The sequence below is a fragment of the Pararge aegeria genome, chromosome 21 (assembly GCF_905163445.1).
Source record: "Pararge aegeria chromosome 21, ilParAegt1.1, whole genome shotgun sequence".
Classification (NCBI taxonomy): domain Eukaryota; kingdom Metazoa; phylum Arthropoda; class Insecta; order Lepidoptera; family Nymphalidae; genus Pararge; species Pararge aegeria.
Window position 1 is genome coordinate 10,119,625 of NC_053200.1, and position 18,398 is coordinate 10,138,022.

Below are 18,398 nucleotides of genomic sequence, written 5' to 3' on the forward strand. Positions count from 1 at the left end.
GAATAAATAGGTAACTCGACACGCCATTCAATATTTCTTGCTTCCCTCCTTAACCTACTTGGGGCAACGCATACTCCATCCGGGGTAACGCTTACCCCTCTTGGGGTAACGGCTGCCGCTTACCCAGTTGGGGGAAACTCGGCAAACTCGATCAATCATAGTCGCGCGCCTGATGATCGTGTTTTGTGAACTCTTTCATTTATCTAATGAGAACCACGCCCCGTATTGATGATTATGTTTGCCGGGCGCGTTCGACAAGTCTTGATGAATTAATCGGATGGAAGTTGAAAGTTGCACAGTAATTACGGGTGATGTTTTACTTTATGATTTCGGGCAGTTTCGACGAAGTACGAAACACTGACGTATTGGATATTCATTTCTAACGCGAAAATAAAAGTAAAGCATTTTGCTTTACTTTTATTTGAAAAAGGATAGATTTGTTGACTTTGGTGCATTGAAACATAAACGGTGATATCCTTTGACGGCCGACTGGCGCAGTGGGCAGTGAACCTGCTTACTGAGTCAAGAGCCGTGGGTTCGATTTCCACAACTGAAAAATGTTTGTGTGCAGAACATTAATATTTTTCAGTGTCTGGTTTTTTATCTGTATATTATAAGTATTTATGTATATTATTCATAAAATTATTCATCAGTTATCTTAGTACCCATATCACAAGCTGCGCTTACTTTGGGACTGGATGGCGATGTATGTGTCGTCGAAGTATATTTATTATATTATGATTTATTATATAAATATTTTGAGTTTAGACCTAAATTTTGATTACTGACGTGACCCAAATTTTTGAAGAAGTGATAGGTGAAAACCTCTTTTTAACACACCTGTAGGCGTTCATAGTTTATTTATTTGGTACCAACTCGTACCGTCGTACGTTCAGCTAAGCTATTGTATTAATCATAAAGAAATTTCGCGTACACTAAAAAAACTAAAAAAACGCAAATGTAGGCGCGGGGCACAATTTTCTGGCTTCATTTATAAAAAAGAAGAAGGTCTTACGGCTATCTTACATACGCTTATGCGTTTAATGAAACAAAGGACAACTATTCCCACCATATTGGTTGTTATTGCCTTTCTATGGAATTTAATTCGAGAAGTTACAATACAGCGGAGTTGTCGACCCCTTTCACTACTACTTCAAAGGGTTTACGGGTCTGATATTTAATAATAAATTTATATTTGGGAATATGTGCCGGCCTCTGAAAAACTTTCAAGCAAACAAAAGTATATTAGGCTCTTAAAATATGAACTGTATTTATTTTGCGTGTTTGAACAGTGCCTACATGTTTTTGACAATGAATAATATTTTGTATTACAGTTCCTGAACTCACTCTAGGTTATTTAATATTCTTACTCCATAGAGTTTTTTTAACAACACTATAAGTGCAAAATACAAATACTATATCCTTAATATGTAAACCCTTGACTGAAATCTAACTTCGTTGAAAACTTTGATGCGGTCTACGATTGTAGAGGGCTAAACTGTTAGGGGTATGGCAGTTACATTAAACCTGTACCCCTAATCAATTAAGTCTCGTAGTCGCAACGGAAAATTAAGTGGCTTGCGGCACGTCATGGTCAGTACGAACGAACTGGGTACGAAGCACCCCACCAGACCAGACCAGAGAAAACTCAGAAAATGACAATTCAATAAAGGTCAATAAAGGCGTGACATATGAAAATAAATCTTTTCACTTTGAATCCACGTACTCGCATTTGTTCTAATACATCTATATATGTGAAACGAAGTATCTAATGATTTTTTTTTCAATTAATTCGAAATTTTAATACAGGATCGACACTAAAATATATAGAAAGATAAGTGGATCTTCAAAACCACTAAGTTTAAAACCAAAAACCAAAACCACTTATCTTTATATTTTTTTGGAACAGAGACGACTAATAGTAGAAGTCCGTTTTATAAAAATTTAAAGTATAAGAATAGAAAGACGTACAATTTCAGACACTAAAGTTATTTTATAAAAGAGTCGATTGAGCATTTTGTGGTGTAAGGTCAGGTTGAAGGAAACAAAACGAGATGGACAGATATAATATATGATCGGTTACCCAGACAACTCTTAAGCTGAAGCTTGACATGGCTAAAATTTCAAGAGACTTGTCCAATTTGCAAAGGCTGCACGAGTAAGAACAAAAATTGAATAAAGGAATATCTTGCGATTGTCTCCATTGCTAGAAGCCAAGGCTCCATAACACAATAACAATACGTTCAAATGGATTTTTTTCTATTTAACGCATAAGTTATTAAATACAGTTTCCTGTTTATGAGTAATTTACGAGTAATTACATATTAATTTAAATCTACCCTTAAGACATGTAGTTCTCATGCACAAATTGGCAGCAATTACTATAAGAGTAGAAGAGTCAATTAAACAGAGAAAGTTCCATTATCAAAATTAAGCTTAATTTGCTATACTCCGCGAAAAGCAGGAGAATCTGTGTGGTGTAATTACAACACCAAACAGATCTTCGGCAATATACCCTCTACGCACGTTTCGCTCCGAAACCGGAGCATCATCAGGAGATGTTGACTTTACAATGAATAATTGTTAAGTCAGGAGATGTTAAGTCAGGAGATGTTGATCATGGATTTCCGCAAAGTAACGCCTGCTTCTATCCAATAGAGAAAGTTCCTAAAACACTGAGCGGATATTGGATTTCTAACTTCAGGTTACAGGTTCCATATTCAGAATTTTACTAAAGGTGCATTCACACCACTAAGTCATTGTATCAATTCGGATCAAAAAATTTGCAATACACCTGCACAATGTTCAGTAAAAGTGGGGAAAAGGAGGGAAAAGGGAAAAACCATTTAGTAAAGTAGTCATTTTCTATATATATAATATAGATATATGTATATATAAATACATTCAACTTTATAAACAAGTAATGTAAGTACTTAATTTATATATTATTTAAGTATTCGAAAAACATAACTGCTTAGAACTGTCCAAACTAAACCCTTCTAAGCACTTCAAAGCCAATTATAGCTTGTGCCAATCGATGTAATTATTCTAAGCATTTCTATTACTTTCACCAAGAATTGTCTCTAAGAGATTCCTTAAGAGATAAGACCGTCTTTGCACACTACTGTATAGTTTTTCCTTTTCTTTTGTGTTTCTCGTATTTTCCACATAATAAAAAAGTATTTTCAATAAAGCTGTATAGTTGTATCTTGTACTTTTATTAAATTTTTATTCAATATTTTCAGCTCTCGCTACTAAAGACGTACTTTAAGGCTATGTGTAGGCGGACTGTATTACAATTTTAAAACTAGTGCATTGCGATTTATTTAGGTACCTATATTATATTTGTTTGATAATATATGTTTTGACTTGCGATTGTTATATGCCCCTTGTATCACAATCTACTATTGCGATAGTTCTATCAACTTATGACACAACAGTGGGTACCTGTCTATGGAATAATAACTATCATATTGTCTATGCGCTGAGCGATGTGTAAAGGCTCTAACCATGTCCGCAACGGGGTATTAAATTTTGAAGCGCTCAAACTTGCCCCCTAGTGTTCATTACAGAAAGTTGGTGAAAATTCATACAAGTCTGAGTTCTAATGAACACCGCTGCCGGGAAGTTGCTCGACGCGTAGCGACCATACAGCCTTTTTGAAGAATGCGCTCAGCTTTATTTAGCAAATTAAAGCAATTTCGGTGTAAGCAAGTGGAAAGTTGTTTAACAACGAAAATGTGATGCGGTTTTTACTTCACATATTATACGTAGCGATGTTATGATGAACGGCGAAGTTTGGTTAAGTGTATTGAAGAGTTTATAAGTAAACTATCGCTTAGTTTACGTGTGAAGTTTAACTCTGTTGAAAATAAGGTGAATTTGGCGAGTAATAAGTTGCAAATCTATGACTCTCAGTCTATAATCTACTTTACTCACTAACTAACTCATAAACACTTGGACTATAATATAGTTTACACAACAGTTTCCTTTTTAATAAGACTAAATGAAATGGACTTATGTTGTTTATAAAGTTGTCTTTTTTCAAAAGTTTAAAAAAGACAAAGGTAAGGTTATTTTAATAAATAATACCTATTGTCATGTGTGTAAATTCTCCCGTGATTAGAATAAATTTCTCGCAGGCGACATCTGCTCATAAAAACATATCGGAAGCCTTTGATTGAAGGGTAACTCAATACAAACACATTTTGAACGGAAAAAGTCCTTGTAAATTTAAATTCAGCACAAAGCTATATGAAAATATTTGATTTCGTTTTTCAAATTTGGAATTGTGAAAACGTGATTTTCATTGAATTGGAAAGCTATCAATGTGACCGTCTGAAAAGAACTTTGATTCTTACTCCATTAGCGATTAAGGTGGGAAGAAAAAGTTAATCCTGCCAGATGAAAGGAAGGGACGTGTTCAAAAGATCCAGGGGCGTCGAAGTGCATCCACTTGTATGGACGTCCACACAAGGCGGGTTACTAATAGTTAAAAACCTAATAAGTAACTTGTGTCTATACAACCAGCCGCTTAGGAAAGTGAATAGGGCTTTTTAAAGTGAAAACTCTTTGTAAGCCTAAACGCCTTTAAAAATATTAGAGCAATAGCTCTCATCTGTACCTTTGATACTGTCTTATGCTCGCACCTTCATCAGCATCAGCATGTCACTAAACTTGAACCTTGACTTATAAATTGATAGTCTATAACTTTTTTTTTTTATTATACCGCTGTCAGCCGTTGACTGCAATCTCACCTGGTGTTAAGTGATGATGCAGTCTAAGATGGTTGCGGGCTAACCTGTGAGGGAGTATAGTAGTCATAATCGGTTTCAAACTTACAACATAATTGTCTTATTTATACAATTGCGGCCCAATCAATTCACCCATGAGGACCTTGTATATTATTTTTTTAATCGAATAGCTCCTGAGAACACTATCCGAAATGTATCTTGCAGAATACAGCCAGACAGGTATATGAAAATAAAAAATAAGTATGTCAAGTTTTTTAATATTCTTTGATTAGTATTATAATGAACGTAACTGTTATTTAGGTAAACATGTAGGGATTACGTATTGATTTCATTTTTATATTTTATTAAAAATAAATGAAATAAAAAGGAAAGGAAATGACACGGAGCGGTCAGCGATAGTATTATAGACTGATTTTTTTTTGCTACGTTCTGAAATTTAATTGGAAAACGGTCATGTAAGGATGTATAAAATAAAATCCCTGTGACCCGCATTAAAACAATATGGAAAATCACTGCTCTATACTGGCTCATATAAGTTGAGGTCCATCATCAGTCTCATGGGTATCACCGTTTAAAATATTCGAAATTCAAATTATTTGCTTTACCGTGTCTAGTGAAATGTACAGAGACAAGAGACGTCTATATCAAAAGTGAACTGTACAGAGACACCGAGGTTAAACAATAAAGGAATATAATAAATTGGCACAAAACCCTGTAGCACGGATTTTATATCAATTTATACAAAGACGGTAAGCAATAGAGCGGTTGCGGCAGACGTTAGCTGTTATTTTAAGTGGATTAAGGACAACGCATTTCAGATCTGTTTAAGCTCCCATCGTAAAGCTGCGGGAACACCGGTTGCACTTTGCTACGTAATCCCCTGTATTTGTTTTAAGAATTTTTTCTTTAAGACTGTGGAATTAGGTGTATAAATTAATCTTTAAAAAATAAGGAGTTGGATTCAACTGTCGCATCGCCGAACTAGGCGACTGATTGGCAACCTATACCTAGTTAAAACAAAACCTCAAATATGCGAGCATTATTATTTGTAACTATTAGTCGCCCCCAACATCGTCTGTGGACGGAAATTGGGACATACTTAAAGCATGAAAATTATATCTATGACAACCTGAATACTAAGCTTTTTTTTGTTCCACTAGAAGATAGCCCTTAACTGCAATCTCACCTGGTGGTGGTGATGCAGTCTAAGATGGTAGCGGGCTAACCAGTTAGGGAGTATGGTAGTCATACCCCTTATCGGTTTCTACGCGACATCGCACCGGAACAGTAAATCGCTGAGCGGCACGTCTTTACCGGTATTTTTATACAATGAATCTTTTCTTGACAATAAGACCAAAATAAGTTGCCGTGTACCCTTATTCTTTGTTTGTTAGGTTGTTTTCCAGTTACTTTTCGCCTAACTACGCCATCAACCTCCTTAATTTTTAACATACAGTAAGGACGGAGATTAAAACAGGCTACTTTTTATTTCAGGAAAACACACGGTTCTTACGTGATTTGTAAAAAAAACCGTAGTAAACTGGACGAAGAACGCGGGCAACAGTACTGTATAATCAGTGGCGTGCATTAGGTACAGTAGTAAAATTGCATAAAAAAGCAAAATCCTCCTCCAATACGAGTTATACATCAATTTTAAGGTAGGCAGTGCTTTTGTGCATATATGAAATGCACGCCACCGTTTATAAACTATAAGTAAAGGAGGAAACAAATCATGAGGCATGTGGGCACTCGGCAAGCACCCGCATCGCGTTATCGCTACGCGCGTCGCCTCCATAATGTACCGATCGATATTGTTATCACCACTTTAGGCTTCTGTTATGAAACCTGTGAGTGTCCCTTCACTCATTAGTAGCGATGTTCATTAATTAATGCTTCGACTGCGAATTCTCGTGTCTTATCATGCGATTTACTATTGATGCTATTTCTCGCTATTTGATTTGACTACGAATTTACTGATACTATTTACTGAAGACTGCAACATTTGATATCAATTAATTTAGTTATTTAACTTTCTGAGTCAACCATACATCTCCACATATGTAGTTTATATATATTTTATAGCAATGCAGATACCCAAAAATACATTTTATACTTTTATTATGTCAAACTAGCTGCTCCCGCGGTCTTATTCCGTGTTTTTACGGTTTTTTACTAATCCCGTGGGAACAATTTGTTCTCCTTTGATAAAAGTAGCCTATGTTACTCTCCAACCTTTTAATTATGCTATATACCAAAAATCAATTCGATTGATTGCTATCTTAGAGCGCGTAGGATGAACAAACAAACACACCATCGCATTTATAATACTCGTAGCAGTATGGATTGTATTACTATTAGTAAGCTTTATATTATTTGGTTAGCTGTATGAAAAATAACTGTATTTATTTTGACATGAAAATCACATTCAAATAACTACCTATTCTCGAGACTATAAAGTGGAGCAAAATTCAAAATTCATTTATTTCAAGTAGGCCTAATTAATAAGCACTGCACTGAAGTCAGATTCCACTGAGAAGAGCCGGCAAGAAACTCAGCAGATTGCTCTTTTCCAACATCATTTTAACAATCTTTTAAATTTTTCTGTTTTGTGAGAGATGAGAGCGGAGTGACCTGCTTCCAAGCAGCCTTGTCGCTAAGGAATTCATCAATCGTGTAGTAACCACGATTTGGTAAATGTGTTTTAAAATATTGTTTAAACTTAGATGAAGGTAGATCTAATATTACCTTCGGTATTATGTTATAAAAGCATATTCCCATCCCCACAAAGGATTTCTGTACTTTTCTCACCGAGCACAAAAAGAGCCTCGGTATGATTAAATTATATTAAGGTTTATATAACTCTATTATGTATATGATGCATAAGAAGATGATGATGAGAGAGATGGGGAGAGCTATGTTGGGAGTATATCTACGATGATGATCAAATCTGAAATAACGAGATCCGTAGAAGAACCAGAGTTCCCAAGATAGCTCAACGAGTTGCAAAGCTGGAGTGGAAATGGGCGTGGCACAACCGATGCAATTTGAGATTCCAAGGTGCTGGAATAGCAACCCCGTACAGGTAAACGCAGCGTTGGTGGCCCGTAAGGAGGTGGACAGACGACATCAACGAGTCGCTGGGAGCCGCTGCAAACAAGCGGCCAAGAACCGTGAATTTTGGAACTTCCTATGATAGACAGCTATGTCCAGCAGTGGACTTCAATCGGTTGAAGTGATAATGGTGATGATGGTGATGATGATAATGAAATCTATAATATATATAACTGTGTCACGACGTTTATCCGGGATGAAATCCAAAACTACTGAACCGATTTTAACTTTATTCTAAATGTGTCTTTTGTCCCAACTTAAGAGATAGGATAGTTTATATCTCAATTTATAATTGCAATATTATTTTATAGCGATTTATTTGTTTTCTATCTGACAGATTCTCTGTTACTTCGATGAAATTTTAACAAATGGCGGTTAAATGTACTTAGTAGACCGGTTTAAGTTAGTATCCAATAGATGGCGCTATTAATATAATAAATGCGAAAGAATGTTTCTTTTCCCTCCTTCACATCCTAAATTAGCTACTTGATTTTTGGCATAGAGACGAAAAACGCGGGCAACGGCTAGTAAAATAAAAATGTGGTGAAATGCTAAATTACATTTCGCACGCTAAGAATTATTGTGATTATTAACTAACCCATCACTACAGATTCGTCCTATTGAAAGTATAATTTAGGACTTCATCAGGCGCTGAACTTTAGGATTGTAATTACGCGCACCGCTGTAAGGATTCATATGTGAGTCATTTCCTCATAAAGGTTGCCTGGTTGAAATCACTATGATTACGATAAGACCGCCTTTGTCACACAAATTGAAATGCCTTGTACCTTTGTTATCTTTTATACATTTCTCTTTTGTGTGGAATAAATTATTTTTGATTGACTGATTGACGCCGCTCTGCTAAATTAAGATACTCTGATTCTTTGAATTCAGTTGCAGCTTCTTAACATTCCTAAAATTGCCTACTGGCACCTTTTTTTTCTTTACTAAAGGGTTTACTGCAAACTTTATAAACGTTTCGATGCCGTGCAGTGCCAACCAATTTTAGAGCGATCGATTATTCTTCTCATCATATTATGCTTTTTCATCTTAATCGGCATTATCTCCTATGAACCGGTCACAGTCAAGTACTAAATTATCATCATCATACTCCACCTATTAACATCGTAGAGCAAAGTACTCTTCTCTCTGATAGGAAAGGATTTTAGAGAAAAGAGCCATTACGCTGGGGCTAATTTTCGTTTGGAACGGCAAGCTTAAATGATTAATATCAAACGTCAGTGTACCGCAACTGACGACTTTGTACCCTGCGAAATACATATAATTTCCTATCTATACATCTAACACCAATCATTTCCTTTATAACTCTGGGCTAGTGCTGAGTATTTTTAAACAGAAAACCTAATTGTCCACTTTTATTGGCTCTACTCGGTAATCGAACTGAGGACATTGTGACCGGATGACAAAATGATAACCAATAGACCAATAAGGTAGTTAAATTATCCAACAATAAAAGTTATTAAAACTTTGTAATTGTGCTAATTTCTATCCGGAATATCATTTCAATGCCCAGCTCTTATTTAGAAAATTAAAAATACTCTCACGGCAGTTTTGGTAAAAGGCAACGGTTCCACCAGGATACTCCTGTTTTGGTAAAACTAACGGTATTGTTACCCTCCTTTGCTTTCTTTTGCGATTAGGGTTAAGGTTTCAATAAGGTTTTAAAAAATCTTCATGATATATCCGGACATCTGACACGAGTTCGTTGTCCGCCGACGGGCGTTAGAGCGCTCAAACGATAAGTGGATTTAAATAGCCAATCCATTTTGGCCACCTGAACATTGTAACTAGTGATTGAAATGCAAATGCACGCGCAAATTAAGATTAAAAAAGTTAGAACCGGCAAAATGTTCAATGTAAGAAGAAAATTCTTCTGCCATTCATTTCAGAAACATGACGCGCGTTTGTTGCTCGTTTTGACGGTAATTTTGTCGTTGTTGGTTCATCAACTTATTGCGTTGGTGTATAGCTTCATATGTTTACAATTACAAAGGCAACCACGCCCTTCAGACCGAAATACACACAGCAATGCTGCCGAATGCTGCATAGCTGGTTGTTGGTACTGCCCCCTACGATATCTCTTACAAAAATCTCTAATTCTTCTTAAAATGAAGCATAGTAGCTAAGTTAGCCACGGAACAATGTTTAACTTATGAACAATTTAAGTCTTCATCACAAAGACTTTACGCGCGGTTGTTGCGCGTTGGGCCGCGTTTGGACCTTCAGATAGCAAGCAGTTTAAAAACGCGCGTCAAATTATTACGATTTGAAGAGCATTTAAAAAATTTAACAAAGCTTCTTACAAATTATACCGTTTATACCGTTATTTTCTTTTCATCATCTGATCCATTTACATATTAACTAAAGAATAATGTCCATCATAATTTTACTAACGGTTTTTCATGGTTCTTTTAATTTATATTGTAATTTTAATCGACATAAAACATGGACGCGTTTAAAATTTTATTTTTCCGAGATTTATGGATTTACTTACTTTATTTTTTTGAAATACTTAAAATAATCAAATAACAAGCATTAACCTTTTCTTAGTAGTGTTTCTACAAAGTTAAAGAATATCTTATATGAGTATGTAAAATTGGTTATGAGAACTAAGTTCAATTTCTATCGCTTCTTAGCCCGAGCTAAGAAAATATAAAAATTATTTTAAACGGTCGTTTAATTTTTATTCATATTAGAAATCTACCTTGACAGATTTAGGTGGTATCCAAATGGTTATAAATATGAATACTTTTTTGCGATTGCTTATTTATCGCTTAAAAACAATTAGTAGGTACGTAGGTACCTACTTCGTATGAGTACAAATTGTATCGCTTTCACATAAATAGCGTATACGTTATTTTACGAAAGTCATTAACCGATGCTTTGTTGACCTAGTATACGTACCTAAGCAGATAACGTTGGTGAAAAATCGATACTTGTCCTCAATTTTATTCTAACGAAAAATTGCAGTTCGCGGACTTTATTCCGTCAAACTATTGCTATTAAAAGTAATAAAAGTTCCCTTTATTCTCGTTAATAAGGTATACGACATTTGATGTGCTGAAACGCTTGTTATAATCAAAATTAACGCATAGTAAATAGAAAAACAATCAAAGTTTATTTACTTTCAATTGTTTTGGTCCTAAAGCGTATATTTTTAAGTTAATTATTTATCTAAGTGTTAGAAAGCAACGACTGATTAAAATACTACTTTAACCCAACTCTCGAATTTTATTTTTCCTTCCTTAGTTGCCGCTATTCAATTCCGACAATTGGGGGGAAAAAAATGCAACAAATAGATTGTTTAGGTAAAATGTAAGCAATTTTCCCGTAATTTTCGTTGCAAACCGCATGAATGTTGAAAATACCGAGTCCTTCTTCGGTAATTAGCGCAAAAACTTGTTTTCTGAAGAGTTTATTACCAGTTAACAAAATTACGAGATGTGGCGGGCGGAAACCGCTTGCCGACGCCTGCAAAGCCTTCCAACCTGTTGCCGACGGCACCGCCTTCCGCCCATCGCTACAAACCTTTTCCGGTGTGAGAGAACCAACCGAAGTTTTATTTCTTCGTAACTCCGCAGCTTTCATAGGACCTCCTGAAATTACTAACTTACTAAAATTACTTACCGTCGATGTAACGCGATGGGACGACCGCCTGGCATTCAGCAGCGACGAATTTTTTTTCACAAAAAATAATGAAAGAAAATAATTAAATTTATTTTAAATTCAGTTATTTTATTTAGTAAAACCAACTTAAATTTTTTAATGAAATCACTCGAGAAATAATATTCGAACAAATCAAAGTGAAAGAATAAAAAAAAAACGAACGAAGAAAAATGTTAAGTTTGAGCGCGTGTGGCGGCTGAGTTATCGCGGTACTAGGAGTGCAGGTATTCGGAGGAGTTAGAAGAAGACGCGTTGTCGCCGCCACGGCTGACTACAGAGTGCTGACTAGGGCTGAACGGACACGGGTCCCACCCCTAGCGCAGGCGCCCTGTTCAGCCACCAGTGCGCATGACCGACATCCTACCGAAAAGTGGAAAAGTGACTCCTACTCCTACGTAGATATACCATTATGTAGTAAATAAATACTGTATGATAATAGGTGCCAACACAAGTATATGATTTTGACCTAATTCAACCATTTTTCATGTTAAAATGCACTTGGACTTGTCACCGAGTAATTATTATCGCAGGGTGCATGACAATTTGGTTGACCTATTTACCTCTCAGGTATATGTGCTACGCTTACATAAACAACTCCATAGATTTCGTTACGTATAGGTAACTTATTTCGGTTTTTTATTTTGTATATCATTAACTACTGAGTTATAGACTTCTCTAATTCCACTAAAGTATCCTGTTCTAAGTGAAACATCGTGTCCCTTAGGTAGAGTTTGAAACTTCGACATTATGCGTCTGTCCGTTTCGGGAAACACACGCATCTCAAACGCGTATTTAATGCCATGTTTGTTAAACGCAAAGTCGACGCTGTGGCCACAGTGTGGTTTTCCATTCATAGCGTAGATACTTTGATTGGGGAACCACTGTATCCCCCCAGCTCTTTGATTCACCTTCGCAGCTATATCGCCGGCTCTCTTTTTCACTTGATCTATTGACGCGATTGAAGTATTTCGACTAGCTAATGGGTATAATATACCGTGGCCGTCCCGCCTTAGTGAAACATATGTGTCTATATTGGTTTTGTATCTGGCCAAGACGTCACTTATAAAAGCGGTTTCATTTTCTGAGCCCGCCTTAGGACCAGGATAATCCTGTGAAAATGCATTATTGACTATAATTGGAGGGCACAGTCCCCAGGAATCTTCGAAGTTTTTAGTCAAATCTACTCCGTGGGCTACAATATCTTTGCCATTCGGGCTGTAGTTCTTCTTCCAAGGTTCGCGATTCTGTAAAACAATTAAAAATAAAAATAACTAGAGACATTCAAAAAAAGCTGGCCGTCACGGAAAATAAAACCAATAAATAAAATACTATGGATTTAAACAAAAAGCAGTAGTTTTTTCGTTTATAACTTTTTTTAATGTAGGTATTTGTATAGTAATAGAGCTATATGTGGTATACGCGCACAAAAAAGGAAGTCTTATACCATGGAATAATGGCATAAGATAGCGTCTTGCCATTTGCTGTGACGTGTTAATGGATTTATATTACCGTAGTGCTTGTCGAAAAAGTCGTTATGTGAAGATCGTTGTTGGAGGGAAGGGTTCAAAATCAGTTATTTATCTAAGGGGCCTAGCTGGGGCCTGCGGTTTTGGTTTCCATTAGGTGTATTTTGCTCCTTTGGACAAGTGGTTAGGTTAGACTCAAGAACATGAGGTAATGGGTATCTGTGTTGAGCCGCTTATACGATCTTAATCGTTGGGCATTAATAGACTTGGGGTAAAGATGTGGTGTTTTTTTACGAACAACCAAATACTTACAGTTCTAACATATTCATGACCATCTGGATTAGTTGAAGGTAGAATAACCCATCGAACTTTCTGGATCATAAGCTTGTTTTCACTGCAAGCCACCAGCTGCTCTATCACATACAGCGCCAGCGCTACCGACCCCGAGCCACCGTCCTGACCAGCTTCCAGAAGAATTACTGGCGTTTTTTTATCCAATGGCAGGGTACTGTTTATTACAACCTGAAAGTATTAGCAAGAGTACATATATAATAATAAGTATACGAAATTTACTCTCACGCCCGGCGTGTTCGAGGTAATTATATATATAATGCTATTATAGCTATATGCTATTATATATAGTGCTATTATTATTGTTTGAGAAGTGTTTGCATTTCTCAGCTCTGGCTGGTTTTACCTGCATTTACGGGCCTTAACCAAGCAAATGCAGCGTGTGGTGTTTTTTTGATGTTAAACTTCTTTTGAAAAATGATAAGAGTGAACTTTTACACAAAAAACCGACACCCTGAAATTAGCTATAAGGTTTGACAGTGTACACTCTGAATTTTCCAAGTCTCCGGGCTCATTCCAGTGATATACTTGATTCAATTGTCACAAAAATCTCAAATTTTCATGTTGAGTGAAACTTGGTTTTCCGAAAACTAACTGTCTATTAGTGTTCCAAATTTAATTATGTTTATTATGTCCATTTCTTTAATTATGTAGATATATTTATTTTGTAATATTTAAATAAACTATATTTAACTAGATAGTGTTACTATATATATAGTATACGTATACTAACCTTTCAATGTATGAAATATCTTTTTTCTAAGTGTAGTTTTTTCTACAAACGTAGAATAAGGCGAGAGGTAAAATTTTTGAAAAGATTTTTATTTTGTTACGCCAAAGTATAACTTCTAACGCGTGTACGGTGTACATAAGTACACACAAGTTTTTTTATTATGTATTTTTATGTTAAACCTATGCTTTCGTCAACCTGTAAGAACATTCTTACTATTCTACATTTATTTAAAATGGCAGCTTTTTGTAAACCGATGTACAAAGATTCTTCCAGATCTATTATTTTTAAACTAGGTCGAAGATTATTGGGAATAACCCCTGTGGTAGAGATAACAACAGGAACCACATACACTTTATTTTGTTTCCAGATTCTCATAATTTCTTCTTTAAGTTCCATGTATTTGTTAATATTTTTCACATACTATTTTCTGTATATTATGGGTATTAGGAACTGCAATATGTATAAGGCAATTCCATGGTCTGGGCCCATGTTCTTCGGACACGAAAAAAATTATTAACATCGTGTCCCAAAGATTAGTCCTTACGTCTGGTGACCCAAGAGCTGGCGCGTATTAAGCCCAACAGCTAAGTCAAAGGGGGTGCCAGCATTTTGGGTACCATGCCCAAAAGTGTACAGTTAGACGGCTTATATTTATTGAAAATATTAATTTTAGTTTGTAATTATTATTTCCCTAGAAAAATATTTTTTTCGTGAGGTAAGTTGTTTTTCTTATTTTATCATGTGGAATTATATCCGGTATATTATAGTGTCTTATGAGGTAAATGATGATACCTAGGTTCAGCGACGTAGATAATCTGTGAACGACATGTTCCAGAAATCTAGACCACTTTTATATTACCCAAAAGTGGTTTAAAGATTACCTCATATAAATTTCTGCCTTCGTGGGTGGTCCTAGTACTGTGCACTTTAATAAAACGTCCGCAATATTCACTTAAAGCTCTCAGAAATATTGTGACCTGAAAATATTTGCATTATTACTATATGGGTTATTATAAACCGCTCGATATCGAATCGAATAATCTAAGAACCTAGCGGTCCCGCGGTCACGTATAAGTCAATCAAATCAGGCCAGTAGTAGTTCCTGAGATCATCTCGTTTAAGTAAACAAACAATCAAACTCTTCAGCTTTATATATCAGTGTAAGATTTGATATAAGCTCTAAAGATTTTGGATTAACTAGATAGTTAGTCACGGAAGTTTTTTTAAGTTTGATGTTTATAATTTTTATGATAATATGTTGATTAGGCACCTTGGTCTTCCATTTTAATTTTTAACTTCCATTCTATAGCTGTTCGAATGATTTCTTTAACTCAAATATGTCTTACTTACAGTACTGGCTCCAATTGAAACATTTTCAATGCAGGGATCCTCATCGGGTTGCAGCAAAGAGTTTAACATATTTTTATAGCAAGGTCTTAAGTATTTACATCTGAAAAAACTACCTATAGTAAATAAAACCTAGTATTGGCTGCCTGAAAGAAATTGCTATGAAGCGATAAGGCCGCCAAATTGTAAACGTTGTTTTGTTATATTTTTCTTTTTTTTCTATGTAATTTTTTTATGGTGTGCAATAAAACCACCTAACTTCTTGTAACAGAGACTTTAATTTGGCCTCATCATCACCATATCCACCCATTACCTGTCCACTACAGGGCACGGGTCTACTGTCATATTGAGAAGGGTTTAGACCGTAGTCCACCACGCTAGACCAGTGCGGGTTAGATGAATCCTCAAGTCTTTTGAGAAAATTATAGAGAAAGGCTTGCAGGTTTCCTGACGATTTTATTTATTAATTTATACTCTTTATTTGTACACCACTCAGAAAAACGAGACAATAAAAAGAACAAACACATGAAGAATGAAGCAGGATACAAAATGCGGCCTTATCGCTTAGTAGCGATCTCTGCCAGGCAACCTTAGGATTAGGAAAACTAAAAAGAAAACAAATAGGTGGGGTACACTATTTAATACATACATACGAATATCTACATACTAATACATAAACCAGACAACACAAATACAAAAATACTATTGATAAATATAAAAAAAAAATATACTAATACATATCTTAACATACCATAAATACTTAAAAATGAGTTTGAGTAGATAAATGAATAATAATAGTCGTCTTTACTGAGCGAGATAATGAGACTTAACAGCATTTTTAAATATGCCCAATGACTTTGACTGTCTTATGTTCAATGGGATGACGATGTTTTCCTTCACCGTTAAAACAAGTAATATTTTAATAACTTAAATTAAAAAAGCACAAAAACTAAGAGGTGTTTGCGGGGATCGAACTCGGTCCTGCCGAAAGGAAAGCCGAAGCTTTACCCACTAGACTCTAATAAGTAAATAGCGATAAGTAAATCTATCAATTTTTTGTGGAGTTGTTTGAATGAAATTGTATATTTGTATGGTCCGATATAAAATAACAGATTTCAAGGGCTACACGTGAGCATGCACTTTTAAGTAAATAAAAAAATACACGTACCCACACAAAGTCGCAGTTGCTGCCGTTGTAAGCACTAAAATTAAAAAAAATTAAATTTTTAATCACCAACAATTAAGCAACAAAATAATGTTTATGCAAAAATTGAGAAAATTGTTACCTGTCGTATAAATGCAAACAAGTAACCATTTCATGATCAAGGTACGATTAACACGCGCACGCGCATTTTTATTACTATAGTAAAACAAAATCAGAAAAAAAATTAAAATTATATGGCACTTGCAAATGTATTAAATTTCGTATTGTATGTCGAGAAAAATAAATGTTCTTTTAAGTTTTATTTAGGAATCAATTTTGGATTCACACATCATACGTACGACAATCAAACTCTAAGACACACTGGACCTCTCCGCAAAGATTTTATTGCTGCACGTCTATATGTCCGTGAGTCTTAAAGATGCTTGGCGTTTTTGAAAGAGCAACCTTAGGCTTGACTTATCGATTTTTTATCGATAATCTTTAATTGAAGATCACATTTAGTAGTGAAAATTAAGCAGAACAGTTGTTACCAACTATGGGATTATTACGATTATACTGTGATCACGAAACCTGTCTGCCCACGGTGGTGATTATGGGCAAAGCCATCCATTTGGACAAGCCAGTTTATTCCAGCAGTGGTCTGTGATAGGCCATTGCTGATGACACCTATGGAAAGGACATTGGTGCTTTTCCAAACTTAACTTCATTAATCTATACATCTATACACATAGATGTAATGTTGTCTTTTTTAGACAGAGACAGAGACATTTTTTCCTCGGGAAAAGGATAAAACTTTGTCTTCTCCCTCAGCTTCATCAACTCTCCGAGCATTGGCACACAAGTGGAAATAATATCTGAATAACATACGTGTAATAAACAGGGGTAAACTTCTCCTATTCCCTGTTGCCCTACTTTAGCATATGGACACGTTAATTTTATCTCTTGTAAGGGTATATAATCAGGGGGATATAGTTTTGGACTACTACCTATGGTAGTCGTGCTGCCAATTAATTTTGTCTAGAGATTGCAGGCCAAAAGAATTGGCCTACTTAGTGTTGCTACCATCGCTAACTCTGTTAGTTTCATTATATGGCAGTAGGCGAATAACAAAAAGTACTAATGAACAAAAAATAAAATTAAAGCAACGTTTAATATGTTAATTAGTTTTTGCTCGGCTATCGTAAGTTTTTTCACAATTAATTATTTAAGAAAAAAGCGTGTCTTGCCAATCGGAAACATGCTGCATAATTTCCGCAAGCTATTAAAGTCTAAGCACGAGCCTCGTTTTTGATAGGAGGAGCGAAATTTTGCGTAAAGATCCTCGACGCTGCAACAATGCGGGTTGGTAGGTTTTAAGGTCCATTGCCACAAGCTAGTGACAATGACCAGGATAGGCGGCTTAGCCTTCTCTCTGAAGCACGGAGTTTGACACTACTAATGTCTTGAGTTTTTATCATCTTCTTTTTCAAAATTGCAGTAGCTGACTTGGGCCTCTGTATGCTTCTTAAACATTTTTTTTATATTGATAATTGGCAAATCAAGCAGATGCTAGTTCTTATGAAAAGCGAAAAATCATAGCCTATTTTATAGCACTTTATAGGATGTCTGGACGTTAGCATGCATAGCAGGGGAAAATATCTCCCCTAGGAAAGGATAAAAATGTAACTTCTCCCACAGCTTTATCAACTCTCAGAGCACTGGCGCACAAGTGAAAATCATATACGATTTATATAATATATAATAAACGAGGATAAACTTCTCCTATTCCCTGTCCCCGTGCTTTA

At 35.6% G+C, this 18,398-nt stretch overlaps 1 protein-coding gene across 1 annotated transcript; it reads right to left on the bottom strand.

The window, feature by feature from the left end:
- Positions 1-12,155: 12,155 nt before the first annotated feature.
- Positions 12,156-16,794, bottom strand: LOC120633270 (zinc carboxypeptidase A 1-like). The gene is made up of 6 exons (XM_039903447.1): positions 16,736-16,794; positions 16,618-16,651; positions 15,453-15,552; positions 14,984-15,079; positions 13,331-13,540; positions 12,156-12,796 (listed from the first exon to the last, which is right to left on the bottom strand). The coding sequence occupies exons 1-6, from the start codon at positions 16,767-16,769 to the stop codon at positions 12,176-12,178; spliced, it is 1,095 nt and encodes a 364-aa protein (XP_039759381.1). The 5' UTR covers positions 16,770-16,794; the 3' UTR covers positions 12,156-12,175.
- Positions 16,795-18,398: the final 1,604 nt, after the last annotated feature.

What these genes read in the sequence shown, in the direction of transcription:
- LOC120633270 (XM_039903447.1), bottom strand. Translation starts at nt 16,769, where the DNA reads ATGAAATGGTTACTTGTTTGCATTTATACGACAG. An exon ending in GCAACTGCGACTTTGTGTGG is followed by an intron (nt 15,553 to 16,617) that starts GTACGTGTATTT and finishes TAGTTTTTTCAG; the next exon opens with ATGTAAATACTTAAGACCTT. An exon ending in TTTCAATTGGAGCCAGTACT is followed by an intron (nt 15,080 to 15,452) that starts GTAAGTAAGACA and finishes AAATATTTTCAG; the next exon opens with GTCACAATATTTCTGAGAGC.